Below are 24,907 nucleotides of genomic sequence, written 5' to 3'. Positions count from 1 at the left end.
TGGGATTACAGGCGCCCGCCACCATGCCTGGCTATTTTTTGTATTTTTTTTAGGATGGGGTTTCACCATATTGGCCAGGCTGGTCTCGAACTCTTGACCTCAGGTGATCCACCCACCTCAGCCTCCCAAAGTGCTGGTACTACGGGCATGAGCCATCTTGTCCGTCCTTGTTGTAATTCAGATTTTCAGAACAACAGGGTGAATGAAGGCTTATAATCAACTTAACTATAGACCTTGGTCTCTTACCAAATTTTTAACTAATATATCTTTCAAATATAATAAGAATAAAAGTATTGCTTGCCCTATGTCAAATCCAGCTTGAAGTACTTAAATAGATTAACTCATAGCACTCTGTGAAGTCAATCTTGTGATTATTCCTTTTCATGGGTGAGTTAGCTGGGGCCCAGAGGTTAAGTAAGTTGGATAAGATCACACAGCCATTGGCCACCAAGCCAGATTTGAACCTAAATTAATCAATCTGGATCTGGAATCTTTACTACTGACCAAAATACCTACGTGCCTCTAAATCCTAAGTTGCTGAGCGTCTTACCTTATTTCATATCTCAGTAGGAAGGGAGCTAATGTTTATCCATTACATCTGATGTTTAATGCAAATTTTTAATATATAACATTTCATTTTCCAAAATATGTTATTATACATTTACTTTGATTTTTCTGCAATTCTTTTCTGCATTTTGTAGGAGCCTTGCTTTTTCCTCCTTTAGTTTGTTAGTGTGGTGAATTACGCATAGATTTTTCTGAGATTGTCTGGCATTCCTGGAATGGCCATTATATATTACTTTCTTTTCCTTTTTTTTTTTTTCTTTTTAAGATGCAGTTTCACTCTTGCTGCCCAGGCTGGAGTGCAATGGCGTGATCTCGGCTCACTGCAACATCTGCCTCCTGGGTTCAAGGGATTCTCCTGCCTCAGCCTCCTGAGTAGCTTGGATTACAGGCACCCACCACCACACCTGGCTAATTTTGTATTTTTAGTAGAGATGGGTTTTCTCCATTTTGGTCAGGCTGGTCTCAAACTCCCGACTTCAGGTGATCCACCCACCTTGGCCTCCCAAAGTGCTGGGATTACAGGTGGTATTCACCACACCTGGCCTATATATTACTTTCTAATGCACTGTTGCACTTAGTTTGCTGATATTTTATTAAGAACTTTTGCTGTCTTGCTCCAGATCACAGAAAAAAAAGGCTTTCAATTTCTCCATTCAGTATGATGTTGGCTGTGGGTGTGTGAAAAATACTCTTTATTATTCTGAGGTTTTTGTAGAGAGTTTTATCGTAAAGAGATGTTGGCCAGTTGCAGTGGCTCACCGGTGAAACAGTGAAACACCTTCTCTACTAAACATACAAAAAAATTAGCTAGGTATGGTGATGTGTGCCTGTAACCCCAGCTACTCAGGAGGCTGAGGCAGGAGAATCACTTGGACCTGGGAGGTGGAGGTTGCAGTGAGCTGAGATTGCACCACTGCACTCCAGCCTAGGTGAAAGAGTGAGGCTCTGTCTCACACACACACACACACACACACACACACACACAAAATCCTTTCAGGACAAAACCTTGTTCACTCGTGGTCTATGTTTAATGTGCTTCCACTAGAAGTGAGAAATTCTCATAGTTTACACAATATTTTAAAATTATGAATCACTCCAAAGGCATATCTACTATTTGTAAAAGTACTAACTACTTTGTCTTTGACTATATGACAAGCTCTAGTAGGGGTGTATCTTACTGTAAATTGTTCTGATATAAACTCTAAAATAAACGCAACAGAATTAACCAACTTTTAAAACAGGAAAGATAGGCTGGGAGCAGTGGCTCATGTCTGTAATCCAGCACTCTGGGAGGCCAAATCAGGCAGATCACGAAGTCAGAAGATGGAGACCATCTTGGCTAACATAGTGAAACCCCATCTCTACTAAAAAATATAAAAATTAGCCAGGCATGGTGGCACAGGCCTGTAATCCCAGCTACTTAGAAGACTGAGACAAGAGAATCATTTCAACTACGGAGTCGGAGGTTACAGTGAGCTGAGATCTCACCACTGCACTCCAACCGGGGCAGCAGAGTGAGACTCCATCTCAAAAAAAAAAAGAAGGCCAGTCGCTGTTGTGGCTCATGCCTATAATCCCAGCCCTTCGGGAGGCCAAGGCAGACAGATCACAAGGTCAAAAGATTGAGACCATCCTAGCCAACATGGTGAAACCCCATCACTACTAAAAATACAAAAATTAGCTGGGCATGGTGGCGCCCACCCGTAGTCCTAGCTACTCAAGAGGCTGAGACAGGAGAATCGCTTGGACCCAGGAGGAGGAGTTTGCAGTGAGCCAACATCATGCCACTGCACTCCAACCTGGTGACAGAGAGAGACTCCATCTCAAAACAAACAAACAAACAAACAAAAACAAAACAACAACAAAAAACCCCAAAAAAGCTGGAAAACTAAATTCTGAAAGAATTTCCATCTCTATGAGTTCATCTTCAGAAGTGATAGTATTTCCTGCTTGGCATTTTTCTTCTACATTTTTGGCATAAAATCTATCAACAAAAAGTATAAACCCAGGTTTGTGTAATAGAATATTTTAAACATCAATAGGAGGAGTCAGTAGTTCTGATGCCACACACACATGTATGGTCTTCTCCATCATCAGAAAACAGCAAAAAAGTGATAGAGGTATGCAGAGTGTAGCATTTGAAATAGAGATTTGAAGGTGACAAGAAAAGGATTTTGTAGGACATTAGTCTACAAGTTGAAGAATGTTGGTTCACATCAAAATATTTTTATTTATATATTTATTCATTTTGAAACAGTCTCACTCTGTCACCAGGCTGGAGTGCAATGGCATGATCTCAGCTCACTGCAACCTCTGCCTCCCCAGTTCAAGCTATTCTCCTGCCTTAGCCTCCTGAATAGCTGGGACTACAGGTTCATGTCACTATGCCCGGCTAATTTTTTGTATTTTTAGTAAAGACGTGGTTTCACCGTGTTAGCTAGGATGACCTCGATCTCCTGACCTCATGATCTAGCCACCTCGGCCTCCCACAGTGCTGGGATTACAGGCATGAGCCACCATGCCTGTCTGGTTCACATCAAAATTTAACAGGTATTCAATTGCACATGAAACTTGTAGGTGAAGTTTATTTCTTTTTTCTTTAAAGCATTTATTTATTTATTTATTTATTTATAATGTATTTATTTATTCATTTTTTTTTTTTTGAGATGGAGTTTCACTCTTGTTTTCCAGGCTGGAGTGCAATGGCATGATCTTGGCTCACTGCAAACTCCACCTCCCTGTTCAAGTGATTCTCCTGCCTCAGTCTCCTAGTTAGCTGGAATTACAGGCGCAGGTCACCATGTACAGCTAATTTTTGTATTTTTAGTAGAGAGAGAGTTTCACCATGTTGCCCAGGCTGGTCTGGAACTCCTGACCACTGGTGATCCACCCACCTCGGCCTCTGAAAGTGATGGGATTACAGGCGTGAACCACCGTGCCCGGCCTAAACTCATCACTTTTAATACTTTCTACATCACATGAGGAAGAAGAGCAGAAACACTTGAGTACTTCATGAAGGTCAAGGTTGGTATGAGTTTGGGTTCCAATATGATCAATTTCTGCTTCTAGGGAACCAAGCAGTTCAGGTTAAGGAAGGTCAGGAAACTCTAGGGTTTTCTCTCCCTCCAAAGAAAGCTTTACGCATCACCTTAACTTAGAAAGCAAATCTCACCCCATGTTATCACTTAGTAAAATGGTATACTTTCCTAAAAATGGTCCAAATGTCATTTGGACTACTTCAAATGCCAGAATTTTCTGAACTTCATGTGAAACCCCTCCTCGGAAATATTTTCCTTACTCCAAGGGATTTGCTGATATATTGGGTTGGGGTGTAAACTGGATATGGCAGCCCTAGTTTCCACCAACTCTGTACCTAAGTCTGCATTGATCTGCATCCCAGCTTCTCCATTTTTATTTAAGAGTATTATAGAAAGTAATTTACTAGAGAGTTATTTGAAGTTCCATCAATATGGAGCCATGGTTAGATGTCATCTATAAGGAAGAGAAGATAATCATACTTTAGATATTTCAAAATTAAAAGAACAAATTTTTGAGGCATCAAAAGCCCATTTAAATTTGGTGCCAGAAACTGAGGCAATCGTGAAAGTTGCTGATGGCCTCACAAATCTTAACCCTGTCACTTGGGTTAAAACCATCAGAAGTTCAACTATTGTAATTTCATATTAATCCTGGTATATCTGTTTTGTCTGTTGTTAGTCTACAGGTGTATCCAGCAGCTCCAAAGAGAGAGCGACCAGTGAGAACGGGCCATGATGATGATGGCGGATTTCTCATAAAGAAAAGGGGGATATGTAGGGAAAAGAAAGAGAGATCAGACGGTTGCTGTGTCTATGTAGAAAAGGAAGACATAAGAAATTTCATTTTTATCTGTACCCTGAACAACTCCTTTGCCCTGAGATACTGTTAATTTGTAACTTTAGCCCCAACCTTGAGCTCACAGAAACATGTGTTGTATGGAATCGAGGTTTAAGGGATCTAGGGCTGTGCAGGATGTGCCTTGTTTACAAAATATTTACAGGCAGTGTGCTTGATAAAAGTCATCGCCATTCTTCATTCTCAAGTAACCAGGGGCACAATGCACTGTGGAAAGCTGCAGGGATCTCTGCCCTGGAAAGCCAGGTATTGTCCAAGGTTTCTCCCCATGTGATAGTCTGAAATATGACCTCACGGGATGGGAAAGACCTGACCGTCCCCAAGCCCGACACCCGTGAAGGGTCTGTGCTGAGGAGGATTAGTAAAACAGGAAGGCCTCTTGCAGCTGAGATAAGAGGAAGGCGTCTGTCTCCTGCCTGCCCCTGGGAATGCAATGTCTTGGTATAAAACCGGATTGTACATTTGTTCCATTCTGAGATAGGAGAAAAACCGCCTTGTGGCAGGAGGTGGGACATGTTGGGAGCAATGCTGCTTTGTTACTCTTTACTCCATTGAGATGTTTGGGTGGAGAAAAGCATAAATCTGGCCTATGTGCACATCCAGGCATAGAACCTTCCCTTGAACTTATTTGTGACAGAGATTCCTTTGCTCACATGTTTTCTTGCTGACCTTCTCCCCACTATCACCCTGTTCTCCTGCCACATTCCCCTTGATGAGATAGTGAAAACAGTAATCAATAAAAGCTGAGAGAACTCAGAGACCAGTGCCAGTGCAGGTCCTCTGTATGCTGAGTGCCGGTCCCCTGGGCCCAATTTCTTTCTCTATACTTTGTCTCTCTGTCTTATTTCTTTCCTCAGTCTCTCATCCCACCTGATGAGAAGTAACCACAGGTGTGGAGAGGCCGGCCCCACTTCAAGTGTATAGAATTCTGGTGTGACAGGTCCCATCAGGTTACTTAAGGGTGCATGTCCCCTGCCTGAACCCTGAAGGCCAGGTAGGAAGCCAAGTCTCTTGTGCCCAGCCAAGAAGCAGGTGTCCCCGAGAACCCAAACATCCCAGACAGTATCTGAGAACCTACCAAGCAGAAGAGGCTGATTGCTCAAAATCAGTGGACAAAGAGCCAGAAAATTCACTTAAAAGCAGTTTAGAGACAGGAGGTGGCACAGATCTTTGGGGCTGTGCTGCTGCTGCCCTGGAGTGCCCTGCATGTGAATCCTAATCAACTCATTATTTGCCAAGTTGGGCTCATCTGAGTCATCCTTTGATCTCTTGGCTCCTTTCCGGTTTGGCGGGGAAAATGATACGGCCCTGGTTTTTCTCAGAGCAAGCGTGTTTTGGAATCGCACATCCTTAGAGGGCAGATAATAGTCAAGTGCCTGTGGGTGATGAGTGACTTTCCCTATGGTGAGAAACCCTACACAAAGGGCATCTGAGTGAGGACCCTGCTGGGGACTCAGGTGAGAAATCCTACACGAAGGACATCCGAGTGAGGACCCTGCTCAGGACTCAGATGAGAAACCCTACAAAAAGGGCATCCAAGTGAGGACCCTGCTGGGGACTCAGGTGAGAAACCCTACACAAAGGACATCCGAGTGAGGACCCTGCTGAGGACTCAGGTGAGAAACCCTACACAAACGGCATCCAAGTGAGGACCCTGCTGGGGACTCAGGTGAGAAACCCTACACAAAGGACATCCGAGTGAGGACCCTGCTGAGGACTCAGGTGAGAAACCCTACACAAACGGCATCCAGGTGAGGACCCTGCTGAGGACTCAGGTAAGAAACCCTACACAAAGAGTATCTGAGTGAGGACCATGCTGAGAACTCAGGGCCTGGTGTTGTTGGGCAGGGACCTTGGGCGAGAGCCTCAGTTTTCCTGAAAAATGAGGATGATGATGTCCACCACCTGTGTGACCCTGGTAGAATCGAATGAGATGGGGCAACTTAAGGGCTTGGCATAGGGCCTGGCATACAGGAAGAGTGAAATTAATGCATTTTTTCTACTTTTTCCCTCCCAGCAGAAGCCTCCATGATTATTCATCCCTCGTTCTGAAAACTAAAAATAAAATCCTAAGCTCCCCCTATGAACTGAACAGATTCCCTCTCGGCCAAGTGTACCCAGAGAAATCTTTAAAACTGAGTTCCTGGCTATGGCGGGATGGGAGGTTAGACACATCTCATTTTACTTCCTTCCTTTCATGGTTGAGACACAAAAACTGACCAGCATTCATGTTAAAATAGAGATTATAAGGCTGACTGAATTGACTATTTAGGGTAATAAGATACCAAGTTATATACAGGACCTAAGGTCTTACCAGGCAAGGGTTACGTCAAGGGCCCCTACCCTTAAAAAATGAACTATATACTTTTTTTTTTTTTTGAGGCAGCGTCTCGCTTTGTAGTCCAGGCTGAAGTGCAGTGGCATGATCTTGGCTCACTGCAACCTCTGCCTCCCAGGCTCAAGCAATTCTCCTGCCTCAGCCTCCCGAGTAGCTGGGATTACAGGTGCATGCCACCACACCCAGCTAATTTTTTGTATTTTTAGTACAGACAGGGTTTCACCATGTTGGCCAGGCTGGTCTTGACCTGCTGACCTTGTTATCCACCCACCTCAGCCTCCCAAAGTGCTGGGATTACAGGCAAGAGCCACCGTGCCCAGCTGAATGAACTATATTCTAACTGCCACAGGGTTTTTCTCTCTCTAGCAGCTGAACAAGCACAGGCCCTAAGATAAGCAATATTGAAATGACTGCAGCTCATCCATCCCAGATTCTGACTAACTGACCCCCTGTTCCACAAGCCATGACTCCAGCTTTGATTGGACAAGAGATTGATTCCAATAACTTTCTGCTGATGAGAGGCCTCTGAGCATTGACTGCATCTGGCCACTTGAAAGAGACTTAGCACGTGAGCGTCTTCATGTCCCTGATGCACCATTTGATATGGGGGGTCTAGCTGCAATGCATTGAAACATGAAGTCTCGGCGCAGCACGGTGGCTCACGCCTGTAATCCCAGCACTTTGGAACACTCTGGGAGACCGAGGCAGCAGATCACCTGAGGTCAGGCGTTCCAGACCAGCCTGGCCAACATAGTGAAACCCTATCGCTACTAAAAATAGAAAAAGTGGGCCAGGTGCGGTGGCTCATGCCTGTAATCCCAGCACTTTGGGAGGCCGAGGCGGGCGGATCACAAGGTCAGGAGATCGAGACAATCCTGATTAACACAGAGAAACCCCGTCTCTACTAAAAATACAAAAATTAGCTGGGCATGGTGGCGTGTGCCTGTAGTCCCAGCTGCTGGGGAGGCTGAGGAAGGAGAATGGCGTGAACTCGGGAAGTGGAGCTTGCAGTGAGCGGAGATTGCACCACTGCACTCCAGCCTGGGCGACAGAGCGAGACTCCATCTCAAAAAAAAAAAAAAAAAAAGTAGCCAGGTGTGGTGGCATGTACCTGTAGTCTCAGCTACTTGGCTGACACAGGAGAATCGCTTGAACCTGGGAGGTGGAGGATGCAGTGAGCTGATACGGTGCCATTGCAGTCCAGCCTGGGTGACGGAGCAAGACTCTGTCTCAAAAAGAAAAAGAAATGTGAAGTCTCCACCCCAAAGTGAACATGGGACATAAGCCACATGTATGTTTATTCAGTATGCATGTGTTAGGCCCCCTTCAAGAATACTCATAGCCCATTTCATGACCTGTTGAGTGTGTATACTTGGCCAACCCACTCAGCATAAATTCCTGCCTCATCACTTCCTCCCTGGAAATACCAGTGAAGGATCTTTTCTGAAAGCTGCACTTTCGAGCCTGAGGCATGGCGAGCCTACAGGCCATAAGCTACAGAAATATATCTTTTTTTTCCTTTTTAAGTAGAGACAGGATTTTGCTTTGTTGCCCAGGCTAGAACTGCTTGGTTCAAGCAATCCACCCACATCGGCCTCCCAAAGTGCTGGAATTACAGGCGTGAGCCACCTTGCTTGGCCTATAGAATTACAGCTTTTTTTTTTTTTTTGAGAGGGAGTCTCACTCTTTGCCCAGGCTGCAGTGCAGCAGCATGATCTCAGCTCACTGCAATCTCCGCCTCCCGGGTTCAAGCGATTCTCCTTGACTCAGCCTCCTGAGTAGCTGGGATTACAGGCACGTGCCACCATGCCTAGCTAATTTTTGTATTTTTAGTAGAGACGGGGTTTCACCATGTTGGCCAGGTTGGTCTCCATCTTTTGACCTCGTGATCCACCCGCCTCGGCCTCCCAAATTGCTGGGATTACAGGCGTGAGCCACCACACCCTGCCTAGAAATATATGTTATAATAAAATAGAGCCATGTGTGGTGGCTCATGCCTGTAATCCCAATACTTTGTAAGGCTAAGATTGGAGCCCTGCCTTAGCCTGGCCGTTCTGGACCAGCCCGGGTAATATAGACACTCCAGTAACGTGAGACTCTAGCACATGTTGAGTGGGAGTGGTCACATGTGGATGCTCATCGCAGCACTATTCACAACAGCAAAGACGTGGAATCCACTGGAATGCCCATCAGTGGTGGACTGGATTAACAAAATATGGTACAGATACACCATGGAAACCTGCACAGCCTGAAACAAGAACAAGATAATGCCCTTTCATTAAGTCCTCATCCTCCTTTTGCTGCAACACGGATGGAGCTAGAAGCCGTTATGCTAAGCAAACTAAAGCAGGCACAGAAAACCAAACACCACATGTTCTCACTTATAAATGGGAGCCAAATATTAAGTATACGTGACATAATAATGGGAACAATAGACGCCCGGGACTGCTGGAGAGTGGAGGGTGGAAGGGGAGTGGGTATCAAAAAACTACCAAAACCGGCTGGACATGGTGGCTCACACCTCTAATCCCAGCACTGAGGCAGGTGCATCATTTGAGGTCAGGAGTTCTCCATGTCCAACATGGTGAAACCCTGTCTCTACTAAAAATGCAAAAACTTAGCCTGGCGTGGTAATGCAAGTCTGTAGTCTCAGCTACTTGGGAGGCCGAGGCAGGAGAATTGCTTGACTCTGTGAGGCAGAGGTTGCAGTGAGCTGAGAGCATGCCACTACACTCCAGCCTTGGTGACAGAGTGAGACGCCACCTCAAAAAACAAACAAACAAAAACTACCAAAATTATTATCTGATAGTTTGTCTATTATCTATTGAACAAACCTGCATCTGTATTTCTGGAACTAAAATACAAGTTTGAAAACCTGCGATTTTCAGTGATTGGTTAGAGAGCTGACAAATAGCCATCACATTAGAGTCACCCACTAGATTTCTGCTTTGTCATTTTGGGGAGGTCACGGTTTCCTATTTGCTCTAGTTTGTTGTAGATATAGATCTGTATTTTTGCACTGAAGGAAGAATGATTTACTCCAGTTTTCTCTGTCTGGCTTGCTTTGGTTTGGACTGAATACATTCCCTTAGTGAATCTTCACCACTAGGTTGCTGCTTCCTTCTTGGCTCCAGGTGGTGGCTTAAGCCCAGGTTTACCTAAGTTTTAGTAAACCGCGAGAGTGCTGCCAGTCCCAAATGGGGAAAGTCCCAAAGGGATTCTCATGGCAGTGTAGGAGCGCTAGCTAGGTCAAGCCCAGGTTTTCCTGCTTTTTGATAAGGAGAGAAGGGAGGTGTGATAGGAAGATCTCTCATTGAAATGAGTTAGTTTCCAAAAGGATGTATATTTCCATTAATATGGGCTGGAAATATTTAGAATGTATTATCCACCTAAATGATTTTAGCATTATTCTAAAAGAGAAATTGGTTATCTTTACTGGACACAATCACTTTAATTCAGTAAACCCCACTAGTCACCATGAGGACAGGTCAGTGCCCTGGTTTTCCTGTTTTTTGATAAGGAGAGAAGGGAGGTGTTACAGGAAGATGTCTCATTGAAATGAGTTAATTTCCAAAAGGATGCATATTGTTGTGGGCTAGAAATATTTAGAAAGTGTTATCTACCTAAATGATTTTAGCATTTTTCTAAGACAAATTGGACATCTTTACTACACACAATTATGTTAATTCAGTAAAACCCACTAGCCACCATGAGGACAGGCAAGGGTTGGTGATGCCATGAGGCTCCCACTAGTACACACTATGGCCATTCCCTCCCAAGGCAGGGGGCCGCACCTTGTGCAGTGAAGCCCTTTCCTGACACGGCCAATGATGAGGAACAGATTCTCCCAGATCTGCCCATTAGGAGTGAGCAGGGTCTCAGTATCTGGGGAGCAGTGAGGGCCCCTGACAAGAAGAGGGTTGACTCAATGGTTCATCATCACTGCCCACATAGAATGTTCCAGGTCCCCGGCATGCATCTTTTGTGGATGAACCCAGTAAATAACCACAGGAGAAAGTAAGGAAGAGATGACTGGAGAGGTAAAGAATGGGCATAAATTAATCAAAGTTTAGGCTGGGCACGGTGGTTCACGCCTGTAATCCTAGCACTTTGGGAGGCTTCCTTGAGGTCACTTGAGGTTAGGAGTTTGAGACCAGTCAGGCCAACATCGTGAAACCCCGTCTCTACTAAAAACACAAATTCCCTTGAACCTGGGAGTTGGAGGTTGCAGTGAGCCAAGATCACACCACTGTACTCCAGCCTAGGTGACCAAGCAAGACTCCGTCAAATAAACAAAACAAACAAACAAACAAACAAAACAGGTCAGGCTCAGTGGCTCATGCCTGTAATCCTAGCACTTTGTGAGGCCAAGGTGGGCAGATTACCTGAGGTCAGGAGTTCGAGACCAGCCTGATCAACATGGGGAAATGCCGTTTCTAATAAAAATACAAAATTAGCCGGGCATGGTGGTGCATGCCTGTGATCCCAGCTACTTGGGAGGCTGAGGCAGGAAAATCGCTTGAACCCAGGAGGCAGAGGGTGTGGTAAGCCAAGATCGCGCCATTTCACTCCAGCCTGGGCAACAAGAGCGAATCTCCGTCTAAAACAAAAAAAAAAAAAAAGAAAAGAAAAAAAACCCACAACAACAAAATGAAGTTTATTTTGATTCCTTTATTTCCTGCAGATGAACCTAAATCACAGATGAACTACTACCTCTTTTTTTAATTCATCAGGAACTAAAGCTTTCTGATGTATAAATTGCTGAAACAGGCTAATCAATCATGAAGGACAGCAGAGAGTTTCCATTTAGGTTCCCTCTACTTCCGACGTTTCTTTGTATCCATCCTTGCTGAGTTAACTCCCTCACTCTAGAACTTCAGCTTTCTATTTCTGACTGTCTAGGACACAGATCCCTGAGTCTCATTGACTCCATTCAACTTTTTCCCCCAGTGCTGCCCCCTGCTGGGATTTTTTGTTTTTTGTTTTCCACTCACAGAAAGCACATGCCTGAAACAGAGGTTTCTCTGCTCCCTTTATAATGCACCTATAGACCCGGCACAGCTGCTTATGCCTGTAATCCCAGAATCTTGGGAGACCAAGCAGGGGGCTCCCTTAAGCGTAAGAGTTTGAGACCAGCCTGGACAACATAGGGAAACCCTGTCTCAAATTTTTAAATAAAAACTGTAAAATTGTAAAATAAGGAAAAAGAAAAATAAAAGACATCTATGTCCCAGATTTTAGTTTCCAAGTGCCTGGAGAAAAAGCTTTTTATACCTCCACCCCACTAGGCAGGCCTTCCCCACAAGCAAAAATTGAACTCCAGTTGCTCAATGGGCGACGTGCCACAGCAAGGGCAGGAGACGGGACCAAAGAAGATCCTTTTGGGCTCCCTTACTTCCCTCAGTATACGCATCAGCTCAGCCTGAAGTGGGGTGAGGAGCTCCAAAATGACACGACCCCTGTTGTCAAGACTCTCCCGAGGGGCAGGATATGTTTCCAGGCTCAAATTGCTCAGCCTGCCTGTATGGCGCAGCAGGTCCTTCAGAGCATCCATGGACGTGTCATTGCCGTGAAAGCAGAAAGTGGTGAGGTTGGAGCAGCGGCTCAGGGCAGGCAGGATGACCCTGAGTTTGGAGTACCCAATCCCACAGTCCACTAAGAAGAGGGTCTGAAGAGTGGCAGCAACTTTCTCTAGCAGAGCTCGGAGGGGCTCAAGACGGATGAAGCGCAGTGCACCATGACTCAGATTCAGCTGCTTCAGTTGACTGAGACTTGGGTACCAGGGCAGCCATTTCAAGTCCTCTTCTTCTAGGAAGCCATAAGTTAATGCCAATGTCTCCAACGGGCTCCTGAGGCACCTGGGGAGAGCAAGAAGTTAGTACTGGGCAATGGCACCAGTTAGAGGACGGTGGTAGAAAATAACGTCAAGGGAAGAGCCTGTTTTGCCCAAACACAAGTTTGTTCTCATCATCTAATCATGGTCCTCCTGCAAGGTGCTGCCTGATGAGGACTTGGATCATTCAGAGGCAGTCCCATTTTAGGCTCAGTCTTTTCACCATCACTGGTGTGATTGGTTCAAGGCCATAAAATCTCTAAAGCCTCTTTTCTTCATCTTCCAGCAGAAAGCTTCATCTCGGGGCCACAGGAGCCCAGTGGAAGAGATGCCCGAAGAACTGACCTGAGCAAGGTCTAGGGACATCAGCTAGGGCTACCTGCTTTCAGAGGCTCCCTGACATGGCCACATCTGCAAATCACCTGTCACTTTGTACCACTCTCGTGCCTACTCCCTCACCTCCATCCCAGAAGCACGCATTTCCCATGTCAATTACCTTTCCTGGAGTTCAAAACAATCTTTTACAGACAGGGAATAAGAGAGGGGATCATTCATGTTCACTAAGCTGTGAGGACAGAGCTTCCTCTGTGAAACGCACAGGTTTGGTGCACTTTCTCTTCTTTTACACCCTCCCCTCTGTTGCCTCTTTTTGATCATATTCACTTTAAACACACTTCCTAACAAGGAATTCCTAAAAGGAATTCACCCTCACCAGAGCTGAACCCTCCACTAACCAGCTCCCTACACGATGTCCCTCTCTGTAGCTTCTACCCCAGGTCATCCCTCTGCCCTTACTGGAGCGATCCTGTGATACCCACTTCAGTATATAGAGAACCAAACAGGACAATGCATTCTAGTGTCCCCTTCCCTAGACATTTCCAGTGGCTGGCACACAGTAGATGCTGATTGGTGTTTATTGTAACAAAAAAAGGCTGTGCTATGGCCCCCAGAGAAAGCTCACCATCCTTCCTCACCTGATCAGCTGGTCCAGGTAGCCTCTGAAGAAGTCGACCCTTCTTATATAAAGCATCTGGAGGTACTCCAGCCTGAGGAACACAGAGCTGAATTCAGCAACTAACCGTTCTTGGCTGTCAGAGCTTAGCAGGTAACGACAGCCATCGGAGATGAAGAGTTTGCGAAGATTCCTCATCTGGCTCAGGTAACGGCTAAACTCTACTATCATACACGGCCAGCACACGTTCCAAATTTCCAACACTTGGATACTGTCTGGGTATACTGTTTCCAATATGTTTCTGAAATTTAGAATGCTCATTGAATAATTCACCACCTTAGTACAGCACAGGTGTACTGAACCTCTTCTGTGCTGGACCCACCCAGAGAAGAAGCTCAGATCTTCATCCATGAATTTTTCCTTGAGGCAAACATCCATGAACACCTTCAAGGGCTGCTTCTCTCCTGTCCTTGGACAGTCCTCCACTGTCTGCCTCTTACTCATGGCCTCTGGGGAGCAGGGCAGGGGCCTGGCTCCAGACCATATGGTCCAAAAATTCTCATCAACATCCCGCAATTCCAGCACTTGAAGTTTCCACCTCCTGTAAGTAACATAGGGGAAAAGCTCAGAACGTAGACAAGGACCCACCCCTGACCTGGGCTTTCACTCCATATCAAGGACTTCAGCTGCTTTTATCCTCAGCATCCCTCCTTCTGTCTCTTCTCCATCCCTTTCCCCCTTGGATTCTGCCTGGTACCCACTTCTAGTGCCTTTACCTTCCACTGGGAGCAGGCAGGTTCCTGTTTCCCCAGTGGACCCTGTATGGTGAGCAGTCCTTTCCCAGAGGAGCTGGGCAATAGCCAAGAACTTTCTCAGCTTTCTCACTGGCACCATCAGAAGCCCCTGGGCCACCCCGGGTTCCCAATTTGTCTGACCCAGCTGTTTAGTCCCTGGACACCTGGGCCCTCCCCACCTGGGTCACCTCACCTGGGGCGAACCTTTTGGGCAAGCAGGCAATCAATCCCATCCACTACATAATGTAAGATCTCCAGATCAGGCGTCTTCATCAGGGACCCCAGAGGGAGGCAGGGGAAGGGCCAGGCCTGCACCATCACCTTCAGAACCTCGCAGCGTCTGCTAGTGAAGGCCTCCACGAACAGTAGGGGGAAGAGCTCCCTGGGCAGCTCATCCAGGACGGAGATGGCCAAGGCCTGGTCCCTCAGCAGGCTCTGCCCTGCCAGCTCCAGGAGTCTGCGTGGGGCCTGTAGGCTCATCCTGATAAATCTGCAAGAAAACAAATCCAGAGAAAAGACAAACTTATCAGGCCAGTCCTCTCACACCCTGACTTCTCCTGGGCCAAAAGTCACTACTCTGGCAGGTGTGAAAGAGTCCTTAGTTTACCCCAATTCGACTCTGCAATAATTGGCCACAGAGACATAGTTCTGCCCTTCTGGTACCAAGAAGAGTGTCTCCCAACCTCCAAGGAATGGGCAAGATCACTCCTACTCCATGAATTTTCATTAATGGCTCCACCCAACTCTGTTAGCTCTGGGAAGTGTTACCAAGAATCTTCAAAGCTCAGCTCCTTTTTTGAGAAAAAATGTCTTCTCAATTTAAGGATCTAAAACAATGGTCATGTGGCTGGGCTTGGTGGCTCACAACTGTAGTCCCAGCACTTTGGAGGCCAAGGCGGGCGGCTCACTTGAGGTCAGGAGTTAGAGACCAGCCTGGCCAACAAGGTGAAACCCAGTCTTTACTAAAAATACAAAAAGTAGCCTGGCATGGTGGCAGGTGCCTGTAACTCCAGCTACTCGGGAGGCTGAGGCACAAGAATCACTTGAACCCAGGAGGCGGAGGTTGCAGTGAGCTGAGACAGTGCCACTGCACTCCAGCCTGGGCAATAGAGCGAGACTCAGTCTCAAAAAAATAAAAAATAAAAAATAAAACAATAAAACAATGGTAATGGGAGTCTCCTGTGGCCCCAAACAGCCTACAGTCTCAGTTCCCACAGTGAACTTGGCTGGGAGAGACTAAAGGGGTATTTTTAATTAGACACCATTATGTTCACTTTCAAAAGAGTAATGAGGGGCCACACATGGAGGCTCACAGCTGTAATTCCAACACTTCGGCAAGCCAAGGCAGAACAATCACTTAAGCCCTGGAGTTGCTGACCAGCCTGGGCTACATAGTGAGACCCTGTCTCTCCAAAAAAATACAAAAAATAGATGGATGTGATGGCGCACACCTGTAGTCCCAGCTGCTCTGCAGGCTGAGGTGGAAGGATGGCTTGTGTCTGGGAAGCAGAAGTTACAGTGATCTGAGACTCTGCCACTGTACCCCCAGCCCGGGCAGAACAGCAAGATTCTGTCTTAATAAAATAAATAAATAAATAAAATATTACCCACTTTGGAATGGAGTCTAGAGAAACAAATGGATCCCACATTCAGAACAAAGACTCCATTCTTGAAAATGTTGTATGAGACCAGTCATGTTGGCTCATGCCTGTAATCCCAAGACTTTAGAAGGCAAAGTGGGAGGTTTGCTTGAATCTAGGTGTCCCAGACCAGCCTAGGTAACAAACCAAGACCCCATCACTATAAAAAATAATAATAATAGGCCTGGCACGGTGGCTCACACCTGTAATCTCAGCACTTTGTGAGACTGAGGCGGGCAGATCGCCTGAGTTTGGGAGTTTAAGACCAGCCTGGCCAACATAGTGAAACCCTATCTCTATTAAAAATACGAAAATTAGCCAGGTGTGGTGGCACACACCCACAGTCCCAGCTACTTGGGAGGCTGAAGCAGGAGAATCACTTGAACCCGGGAAGCAGAAGTTGCAGTGAGCCAAGATCATGCCTCTGCACTCAAACCTGGGCAACAGAGTGAGACTCTCTCTCAAAAAAAAAAAAAAAAGAAAAAAACAAAAACAAAAAAATTAGCCGGTTATACTGGTGCATGCCTGAATTCCAGCTATTCAGAAGGCTAGAACTTCTGAGTAGGGAGGATGGCTAGAGCCCAGAAGGCAGAGGTTGCAGTGAGTCGAGATCACAACACTGCATTCCACCAAGAATGACGCAGGAAGACAATGTATCAAAGAAAAAAAAAAAAAAAGACTTCAGTCAATTGCATTATTTTTCAACTGCCTGATTCGGAACTCTGAAGCTGGGCATGGTGGCTCACACCTATAATCCCAGCACTTTGAGAGGCCTAGGTGGGCAGATCACGAGGTCAGGTGTTCGAGACCAGCCTGGCCAACATGGTGAAACCCTGTCTCTACTAAAAATACAAAAATTAGCCGGGCATGGTGGTGGGCACCTGTAATCCCAGCTACTCAGGAGGCTGAGGCAGGAGAATTGCTTGAACCTAGGAGGCGGAGGTTGCAGTGAGCCGAGACCTCCTCATTGCACTCCAGCCTGGGTGACGGAGCAAGACTCCATCTCAGAAAAAAAAAAAAAAAAAAAAAAAAAAAACATTTGAAATGACATAAACTAAACACAAATAAAATATTTGGAGTGAAGAGATAAAACTGCATTAGAGAAAAAAATCAAAGCCTACATCTGTTCATCTGAAAAACAGGCAGGAAAATTCTCTGTGCCACCTTGGCCTTCATGTCGCCATCTCTACTGGCTGACTGTGGGTCATAGGAGTGCCCTTGTGAAGGTCCCTGACTTACCAGATCTGGACTCACTTTGCAGTCTGCTCGGACCTCTTGGAGAATCAAGCAATAACTCCAGGTACCACAGCTTGGGGTCTCTTCTGTGGATGTTCACAAGCTTTCTTGGACCTTTCTGTTTTTTTGAGATGGAGTTTCGCTCTTGTTGCCCAGTTTGGAGTAAAATGGCGTGATCTCGGCTCACCGCAACCTCCACCTCCTGGATTTAAGTGATTCTCCTGTCTCAGCCTCCAAAGTAGCCGGAATTACAGGCATGCGCCACCACACCTAGCTAATTTTGTATTTTTAGCAGAGATGGTGTTTCACCATATTGGCCAGGCTGGTCTTGGGAACTCCTGACCTCATGACCCACCCTCCTCCTCAGCCTCCCAAAGCGCTGGGATTACAGGCATGAGCCACAGCTCCCAGCAACTTTCTTGGACTTTCTTAATCCCACCTCCTTTATCAACTTCCAGATTCCTATCAGAAAGTGATGCCTGATTGGATTTCCGAATTCCACCCAGTTAAGCCTGATTGAAGTTTTGGCTTTCTGCAGAATAATGGATTGAATCAGATATCCAATCATGAAACTGAAAGCACTGTAATTAGGGTGGAAGTCAAGAACTCATTTTGATGATTTTGATGTCACCAAAGAACTCCCAACCATAATATTTTCCGGTTTTGCTTTTTTGTCTAATCTCAGGAATAGGTTGAACCCTTCCCTGTCTTCCACTCAGGACTAGGAAGGTCACATATTACTACCACTCCATCTCTGCTTGTGGAGGGCATTAATGATTGAATTCTTGACTTCCACCCTCACAAACACTGATGGAATTTACCAGTATGTGAACTTCTTTGTCCTGAGTGTGAGACAGGGAACTCTCACTCTGTTCCTGACATTAAAGAGAAAAACAAAACCTAAAAAGATTAATGTTGGGGAAATCTTTGGCCCCATCAAAATTATCAAAATGGGCCAGGTGCGGTAGCTCATGCCTGTAATCCCAGCACTTTGGGAGGCCCAGGCGGGTGGATCACGAAGTCAGGAGATCGAGACCAGCCTGGCCAACATGGTGAAACCCCATCTCTACTAAAAAATATATACATATATATAAATTAGCCAGGTGTGTTGGGGCATGCCTGTAATCCCAGCTGCTTGGGAGGCTGAGGCAGGAGAATTGCTTGAACAAGGGAGGCGAACATTGCAGTGAGCCAAGACTGCACCAATTCACTCCACCCTGGGTGACAGAGTGAGATTCCATCTCAAAAAAAACAAAAACAAAAGCAAAAACCTGCAAATCACAGTTGGCGGGCTTCCAAACCAACCATCTGGGGAAGGACTTAGGATTCATGGCTTACATCCTGTCCCTGAGTAAATCATCTGATCATGAGCTTCTCAAACTCTTCAAGTACTGACAAAGCCTTCACCTTCTGACATTGAGAAGGACGCTGATTTGATTTTGATCATGAAGTTTGACTGTCTTGCACTTCAAGCATTTTGGCCTGTTCATTGTCAACCTTGGCCAATGATTGTAACCTCTGTGTTGTACCCATCATTGAAGAAGGACAACTCAGCTATGAGGAGTCCCACTGCCTTCTACACTCTCTCATGAAAGCATTCCAACTTATAATAGACTTTGGAACACACCCACTTTGTTGCTGTATGTTCCTGGGTCAATTCTCACATTCAGCTTCCAATAAACTTGTATCAAATTATTTCTCCCTCAACAGCCTTAATTTCCATTGACACCAGATTGTGTGGTTGTGGTTTAAATTGGGATAGAGGAGCAAGCATGGTGGTTAACACCAGTAATCCCAGCATTTGGAAAGCCAAAGTGGGCAGACTGTTGAGTCCAGGAGTTCAAGACCAGCCTGGGCAATGTGGCAAAACCTCATCTCTACAAAAAATACAAAAATTAGCTGGGCATGGTGGCATGCACCTGTACTCTCAGTGACTTGGGGGGCTGAGGTGGAAGAATCAATTGAGCCCAGGAGGCAGAGGTTGCAGTGAGCTGAGATCTGCCACTGCACTGCAGCCTGGGTGACAGAGTGAGAACCTGTCTTATAAATAAATGAATAAATAAATAAATAAATAAGGCTGGGCACAGTGACTCACACCTGTAATCCCAGCACTTTGGGAGGTCGAGGTGGGTGGATCACCTGAGGTCGGGAGTTCAAGACCAGCCTGACCAACATGGAGAAACCCCGTCTCTACTAAAAATACAAAATTAGCCAGGCGTGGTGGCACATGCCTGTAATCCCTGCTACTAGGGAGGCTGAGGCAGGAGAATCGCTTGAACCAGGGAGGCAGAGGTGGTGGTGAGCTGAGATCACACCAATGCACTCCAGCCTGGGCAACAAGAGTGAAACTCCATCTCAAAAAAAATAAAATAAAATAAATACATAAATAAATAAATGTAGGAAGAAAAAGTATTTTAATGAATTAGATGAAGTAGCCATTGCATGCTATCTCCATTAAAGGATAAGTAGGTTCCTCTACAAAATGCCCTGATTATTGATGCATCTAATAAACCAAACTATTGGCCGGGTGCAGTGGCTCACGCCTGCAATCCCAACACTTTGGGAGGCCAAGGTGGATGGATCACTAGGGCTCAGGAGTTTCAGACCAGCCTGGCCAACATGGCAAAACCTCGTCTCTACTAAAAATACAAAAAATTAGCCAGGTGTGGTGGAGAGCACCTGTAATCCTAGCTACTTGGAGGCTGAGGCAGGAGAACTTCTTGAACCCCGGAGGCAGAGGTTCCAGTGAGCCAAGATCATGCCATTGCTCTCCAGCCTGGGCAACAGAGTGAGACTCTGTCTCAAAAAAACAAAAACAACACAAACAAGCAAAAGAAGCTATTATTTATTTCATATAGTAGAACTGTAGAGACAATCCCTTTGCCTCTCATGTTTCCATTAAACCAATGTCTAGTTTTTTAGTTTTTTGTTTTTTGGATTTTTTATTGAGACAGAGTCTTGTTATGTTACCCTGGCTGGAGTGCAATGGCACGATCTCAGCTCACTGCAACCTCTGTCTCCCAGGTTCCAGCGATTCTCCTGCCTCAGCCTCCCAAGTAGCTGGAATAACAGGCACTCGCCATAATGCCCAGCTGATTTTTTTGTATTTTTTGTAGAGACAGGGTTTCACCACGTTGGCCAGGCTGGTCTTGAACTCCTGACCTCAGGAGATCTGCCTGCTTCGGCCTCCCAAAATGCTGGGATAACAGATGTGAGCCACTGCGCCCGGCCACCAATGTCTGGTTTTAGTAAGACGTTGATTACGTAGTAGAGGGTAACATGATCATGCTCATGTATCGTTTTGTTTTGTTTTGTTTTGTTGTTTTGTTTTGTTTTGCTTTGATTTAGACAGAGTCTCACTCTGTTGCCCAGGCTGGAGTGTAGTGTTGCCATCTCAGCTCACTGCAACCTCTACCTCCTGGGTTCAAGCGATTTTCCTGGCTCAGCCTCCCAAGTAGCTGGGATTACAGGGGCCTGCTACTACACCCAGCTAATTTTTCTTGTACTTTTAGTAGAGATGGGGTTTCACCATGTTGACCAGGCTGGTCTTGAACTCCTGATCTCAAGTGATCTGCCCTCTTCAGCCTCCCGAAGTGCTGGGATTACAGGCATGAACTACTACCTCTGACTGTTGTTTTGTTTGTTTGTTTTTGTTTTGTTTTGTTTTTTGAGATAAGGCCTTCTTCACTCTGTTGCCCAGGCATTCAGTGGCATAATCATAGCTCATAGCAGCCTTGAACTCCTGGACTCAAGTGATCCTTCTGCTGCAGCCTCCTAAGTAGTGGTCATGTTCTAATTTTATATCTATTTCCCTTACACATTGGCTTCCAATCTCCATAATGTGTGTCAAACCAAAGAGTCTGATTACAGAGGGAGTCTGGAACACTGCCTAGATCAACCCAGTTGCACTAAGGTTTTCTATGCACAGAAATAAATTTCCAGGCCCTGCTTGGTGGCTCACACCTGTTATCCCAGAACTTTTGGAGGCCGAGTCAGGCAGATTGCTTAAGCCCAGAGGCCAGGAGTTAGTGACCAGCCAGGGCAGCATGGTGAAACCCTGTCTCTACAAAAAAATTAAAAAACACAAAACCTAGCCAGGTGTGGTGGCACACGCCTGTAATCCTAGCTATTTAGGAGACTGATTTGGAGGATTGATTGAGACTGGCAGGTCAAGGCTGCAATAAGCCATGATCGTGCCACTTCACTCCAGCCTGGGTTGCAAAACAAGACCCTGTCTCGAAAAAGAAAAACAAAAACAAAGATTAAAAAAAAATGTTTACATAGCCAGCAATTGATTTGCTTAGTGAAAGCAGCTAAACTTTGAACAGTAGAACTTTGAGAATGTTCAGTTTGAGGCCAGGCACGGTGGCTTACACCTGTAATCCCAGCACTTTGGAAGGCCAAGGTGGGAGGATCACTTGAGGTAAGGAGTTCGAGGCCAGCCTGGCCAACATGGTGAAACCCCGTCTCTACTAAAAATACAAAAATTAGCCCGGCATGGTGGCTCATGCCTGTAATCCCAGCACTTTGGGAGGCCGAGGTGGGCAGATCATGAGGTCAGGAGATCGACACCATCCTGGCTAACATGGTGAAACCGCATCTCTACTAAAAATAGAAAAAAATTAGCCAGGCGTGGTGGCAGGTGCCTGTAGTCCCAGCTGCTCAGGAGGCTGAGGCGGGAGAATGGCATGAACCCAGGAGGCAGAGCTTGCAGTGAGCCAAGATCATGCCACTGCACTGCAGCCTGGGTGACAGAGCAAGACTCCGTCTCAAAACAAACAAACAAACAAAAAAAACTTTCGGTTAGTGTAATCTAGTCTTCCCTGCAGATGTAGCTAATTTTATTTTATTTTTATTATTATTTTTTTTGAGACAGAGTCTTCCTCTGTCTCCCAGACTGGAGTAAAATGGTGCGATCTCGGCTCACTGCAACCTCTGCCTCCTGGGTTCAAGTGATTCTCCTGCCTCAGCCTCCCTAGTAGCTGGGAATACAGGCATGCACCACCATGCCCAGCTACTTTTTGTATCTTTAGAAGAGAAGGGGTTTCACCGTGTTGGCCAGGCTGCTCTCGAACTCTTGACAAGTGATCCACCCGCCTCGGCCTCCCAAAGTGCTGGGATTACAGATGTGAGCCACCGCTCCCAGCCTGATTTAGCTAATTTTAGTTTCAAGATACCATTTGTTCATTCAACCTTTGTAGAAGGCTGAGAAAAACAAGGGCAATGGTAGTGCCACTAAATTTGTAAAATCTTCTTTAAGCGTTTGATAACCTGTCCAGTAAAGTGTGTTCCTGAGACAGGATTGTTCCCTTGACTTTGACCTTCTTCATGGGCAGGAACTAGAGTGGCTTGTTTCATTCCGGCTGCAGTCTGTGGATGGCTGAGTGTGAACAGCTCAGTGTAGGGTCAGAGTGACAGCTTCCCGCACCTGCCCTGTTTGACACTCAAGTTCTTATTCGGTGTAAAGGAAGAACCAGGTCCCATTAGCTATTTAAAGAGTAGCATAAGTGAAGGATTTTATTGGGTGATAAATGTGGCTCTCAGTGGAAAGGGGAGTTAGAAAGGGGGTGGTGCTGCCAGGCACAGTGGCTCAAGTCTGTAATCCCAGCACTTTGGGAGGCTGAGGCAGATGGATCACCTGAGGTCAGGAGCTCGAGACCAGCCTGGCCAACATGGTGAAACCCCATCTCAACTAAAAATACAAAAAAATTAGCTGGGCGTGGTGGCGGGCAACTGTAATCCAAGCTACTTGGGAGGCTGAGGCAGGAGAATCTCTTAAGCCCAGGAGGCAGAGCTTGCAGTGAGCAGTGAGCTGAGATCACGCCACTGCACTCCAGCCTGGGCAACAGAGTGAGACTCCGTCTCAAAAAAAAAAAAAGAAAGGGGACGGTGAAGCAAGAAGGTGATCTTCCCCTGAAGCCACACCATCTGAAGTTAGCTGCATCTCTCTGTAGGATTTAATGCTCATCTGCTTGTATCCCCAACGTTCAGTCACTTGTATTCCGATGCTCAGCATCTTGCATCCCCGACCACTTGCAGCAGCCGCTTGTGTTGCTCTGCCAGCTGGTCTGTTTATGGGCCCAGGATAGGGTGTGGGGAAGGCCAAAAGGGCAATCATTTGGGCAGAAAAATGGGGTTAGCTGTTTTCACTTAGGGCCGAGTTTCCAGGATTGAGGGTGGGTTTAGTTGGGAGCCCAGCTGTTCTGAATCATTTCCTTATTGCTGGCCAACAAGGTAAAACCCTGTCTCTACCAAAAATTAGCTGGGTGTGGTGGGGGATGCCTGTAGTTCCAGCTACTTGGGAGGCTGAGGCAGGAGATTCCTTGAACCCAGGAAGCAGAGGTTGCAGTGAGCTGAGATCGTGCCACTGCACTCCAGCCTGGTGACAGAGCAAGACTCCGTATCCAAAAAAGGAAGAATGGGCACACAGATGCCTCAACAGTTGGCAACTGAGGGACTTTTCCTCCTGGGTCATTATCCATCCATTCCAATTATGGAAAAATTCCTGCTTTCTAGAGCATTAAAGGAGAATCACCAAGAGGATATCAAGACAGGTGGTGATAAAGCCTTTTGGGTATAGTTGTTCTCACTATTGGGTTTATGCCAATGGAGATATGATAAAGACATTTTTTGGCCACTTTAGGACAGATTACAAAAGAAACCACAAAAAAATGCTGTGGGACACAGAAGTCTCTAAATCCCTTACCTTAAGTGGTTTCAGGGAAATGTTTATGTTTATAGCTAATTGCTACAAGTCTAACTAAAACCAAGGTTGCAGTAGCTCAATGCGTAGAACTTATAGATAAGTCCATTTTTGTAAGCTTGCTTTTTGGCTTTGGTTTTAGGCTTATGTTGCCTAAAAGGTTTTAAGTGTTGATGCGTGCCTGCCCACCGCCATGCTCATCTGGCCTAGGATGCTTTAATTGGCTGTAAGTCTTTTGGCTCTGAATCTCACGTCCATAGGAGTCCCACCTAGGGGTTGGGTGGACCAAGGCAGGTAGCTCCGCCACCCTGTCATCCACATGAGACAAATTAAAACTTTGGCCATTGATGCTGCTTCTGGCATATCCTGATGAACAGGGGGGAAAATGAGAAATAACAGTGAATTTCTAAGCCCCCTAACTGAAGAAACAGACCCCCTGTTGGTCAAGAGGAACCCCCAGTTATCCTTGAAAACTGAGTTCTCAAGGAGAACGAGATGGTGGGTGGGGGGGTCCACATGCTTCAGTATACCCCCTCCCTTGCTAACCACCATTAGCCTTTCTTCCTTGAGGGTCAAACAGAAACCAGCTCTTTAAGAATCTACCGCTCATAGCAACCAACTGCCTGATGCTGCTCCTCCCGTCAGAGTGGCCATCCGACACTTGGCCACTCTTTTTTTTTTTTTTTTTTTTGACACGGAGTCTCCTTCTGTCACCCAGGCTGGAGTGCAGTGGTGCCATCTCGGCTCACTGCAACCTCTGCTTCCCAGGTTCAAGTCATTCTCCTGCCTCAGCCTCCCAAGTAGCTGGGATTACAGGCGTGGGCCACCATGCCCAGCTGATTTTTGTATTTTTAGTAGGGACAGGGTTTCAACATGTTGGCCAGGCTGGTCTCGAACTCCTGACCTCAGGTGATCCACCCACTGGGATCAGGTGCTGGAATTCCAGCTAT

General features: G+C 46.1%; 1 protein-coding gene across 1 annotated transcript; it reads right to left on the bottom strand.

The window, feature by feature from the left end:
- Positions 1–10,838: 10,838 nt before the first annotated feature.
- On the bottom strand, positions 10,839–17,636 carry LOC117978308 (PRAME family member 18-like). The gene is made up of 3 exons (XM_055098132.2): positions 14,572–17,636; positions 13,607–14,185; positions 10,839–12,657 (listed from the first exon to the last, which is right to left on the bottom strand). The coding sequence occupies exons 1-3, from the start codon at positions 14,856–14,858 to the stop codon at positions 12,084–12,086; spliced, it is 1,440 nt and encodes a 479-aa protein (XP_054954107.2). The 5' UTR covers positions 14,859–17,636; the 3' UTR covers positions 10,839–12,083.
- Between the last annotated feature and the right edge of the window lie 7,271 nt (positions 17,637–24,907).

The sequence above is a fragment of the Pan paniscus genome, chromosome 1 (assembly GCF_029289425.2).
Source record: "Pan paniscus chromosome 1, NHGRI_mPanPan1-v2.0_pri, whole genome shotgun sequence".
NCBI classification, from domain to species: Eukaryota; Metazoa; Chordata; class Mammalia; order Primates; family Hominidae; genus Pan; species Pan paniscus.
The sequence above is the reverse complement of the archived record's forward strand: the minus strand, read 5'-3'. Positions and strand labels throughout refer to the sequence as shown.

Excerpts from the sequence above, each read along its gene's own strand:
- LOC117978308 (XM_055098132.2), bottom strand. The coding sequence starts at position 14,858 with ATGAGCCTACAGGCCCCACGCAGACTCCTGGAGCTGGCAGGGCAGAGC. Across the intron at positions 14,186-14,571 it reads GCCCAAAAGGTTCGCCCCAG|GAGGTGGAAACTTCAAGTGC; the intron begins GTGAGGTGACCC and ends TGTTACTTACAG. Across the intron at positions 12,658-13,606 it reads TACCTGGACCAGCTGATCAG|GTGCCTCAGGAGCCCGTTGG; the intron begins GTGAGGAAGGAT and ends TGCTCTCCCCAG.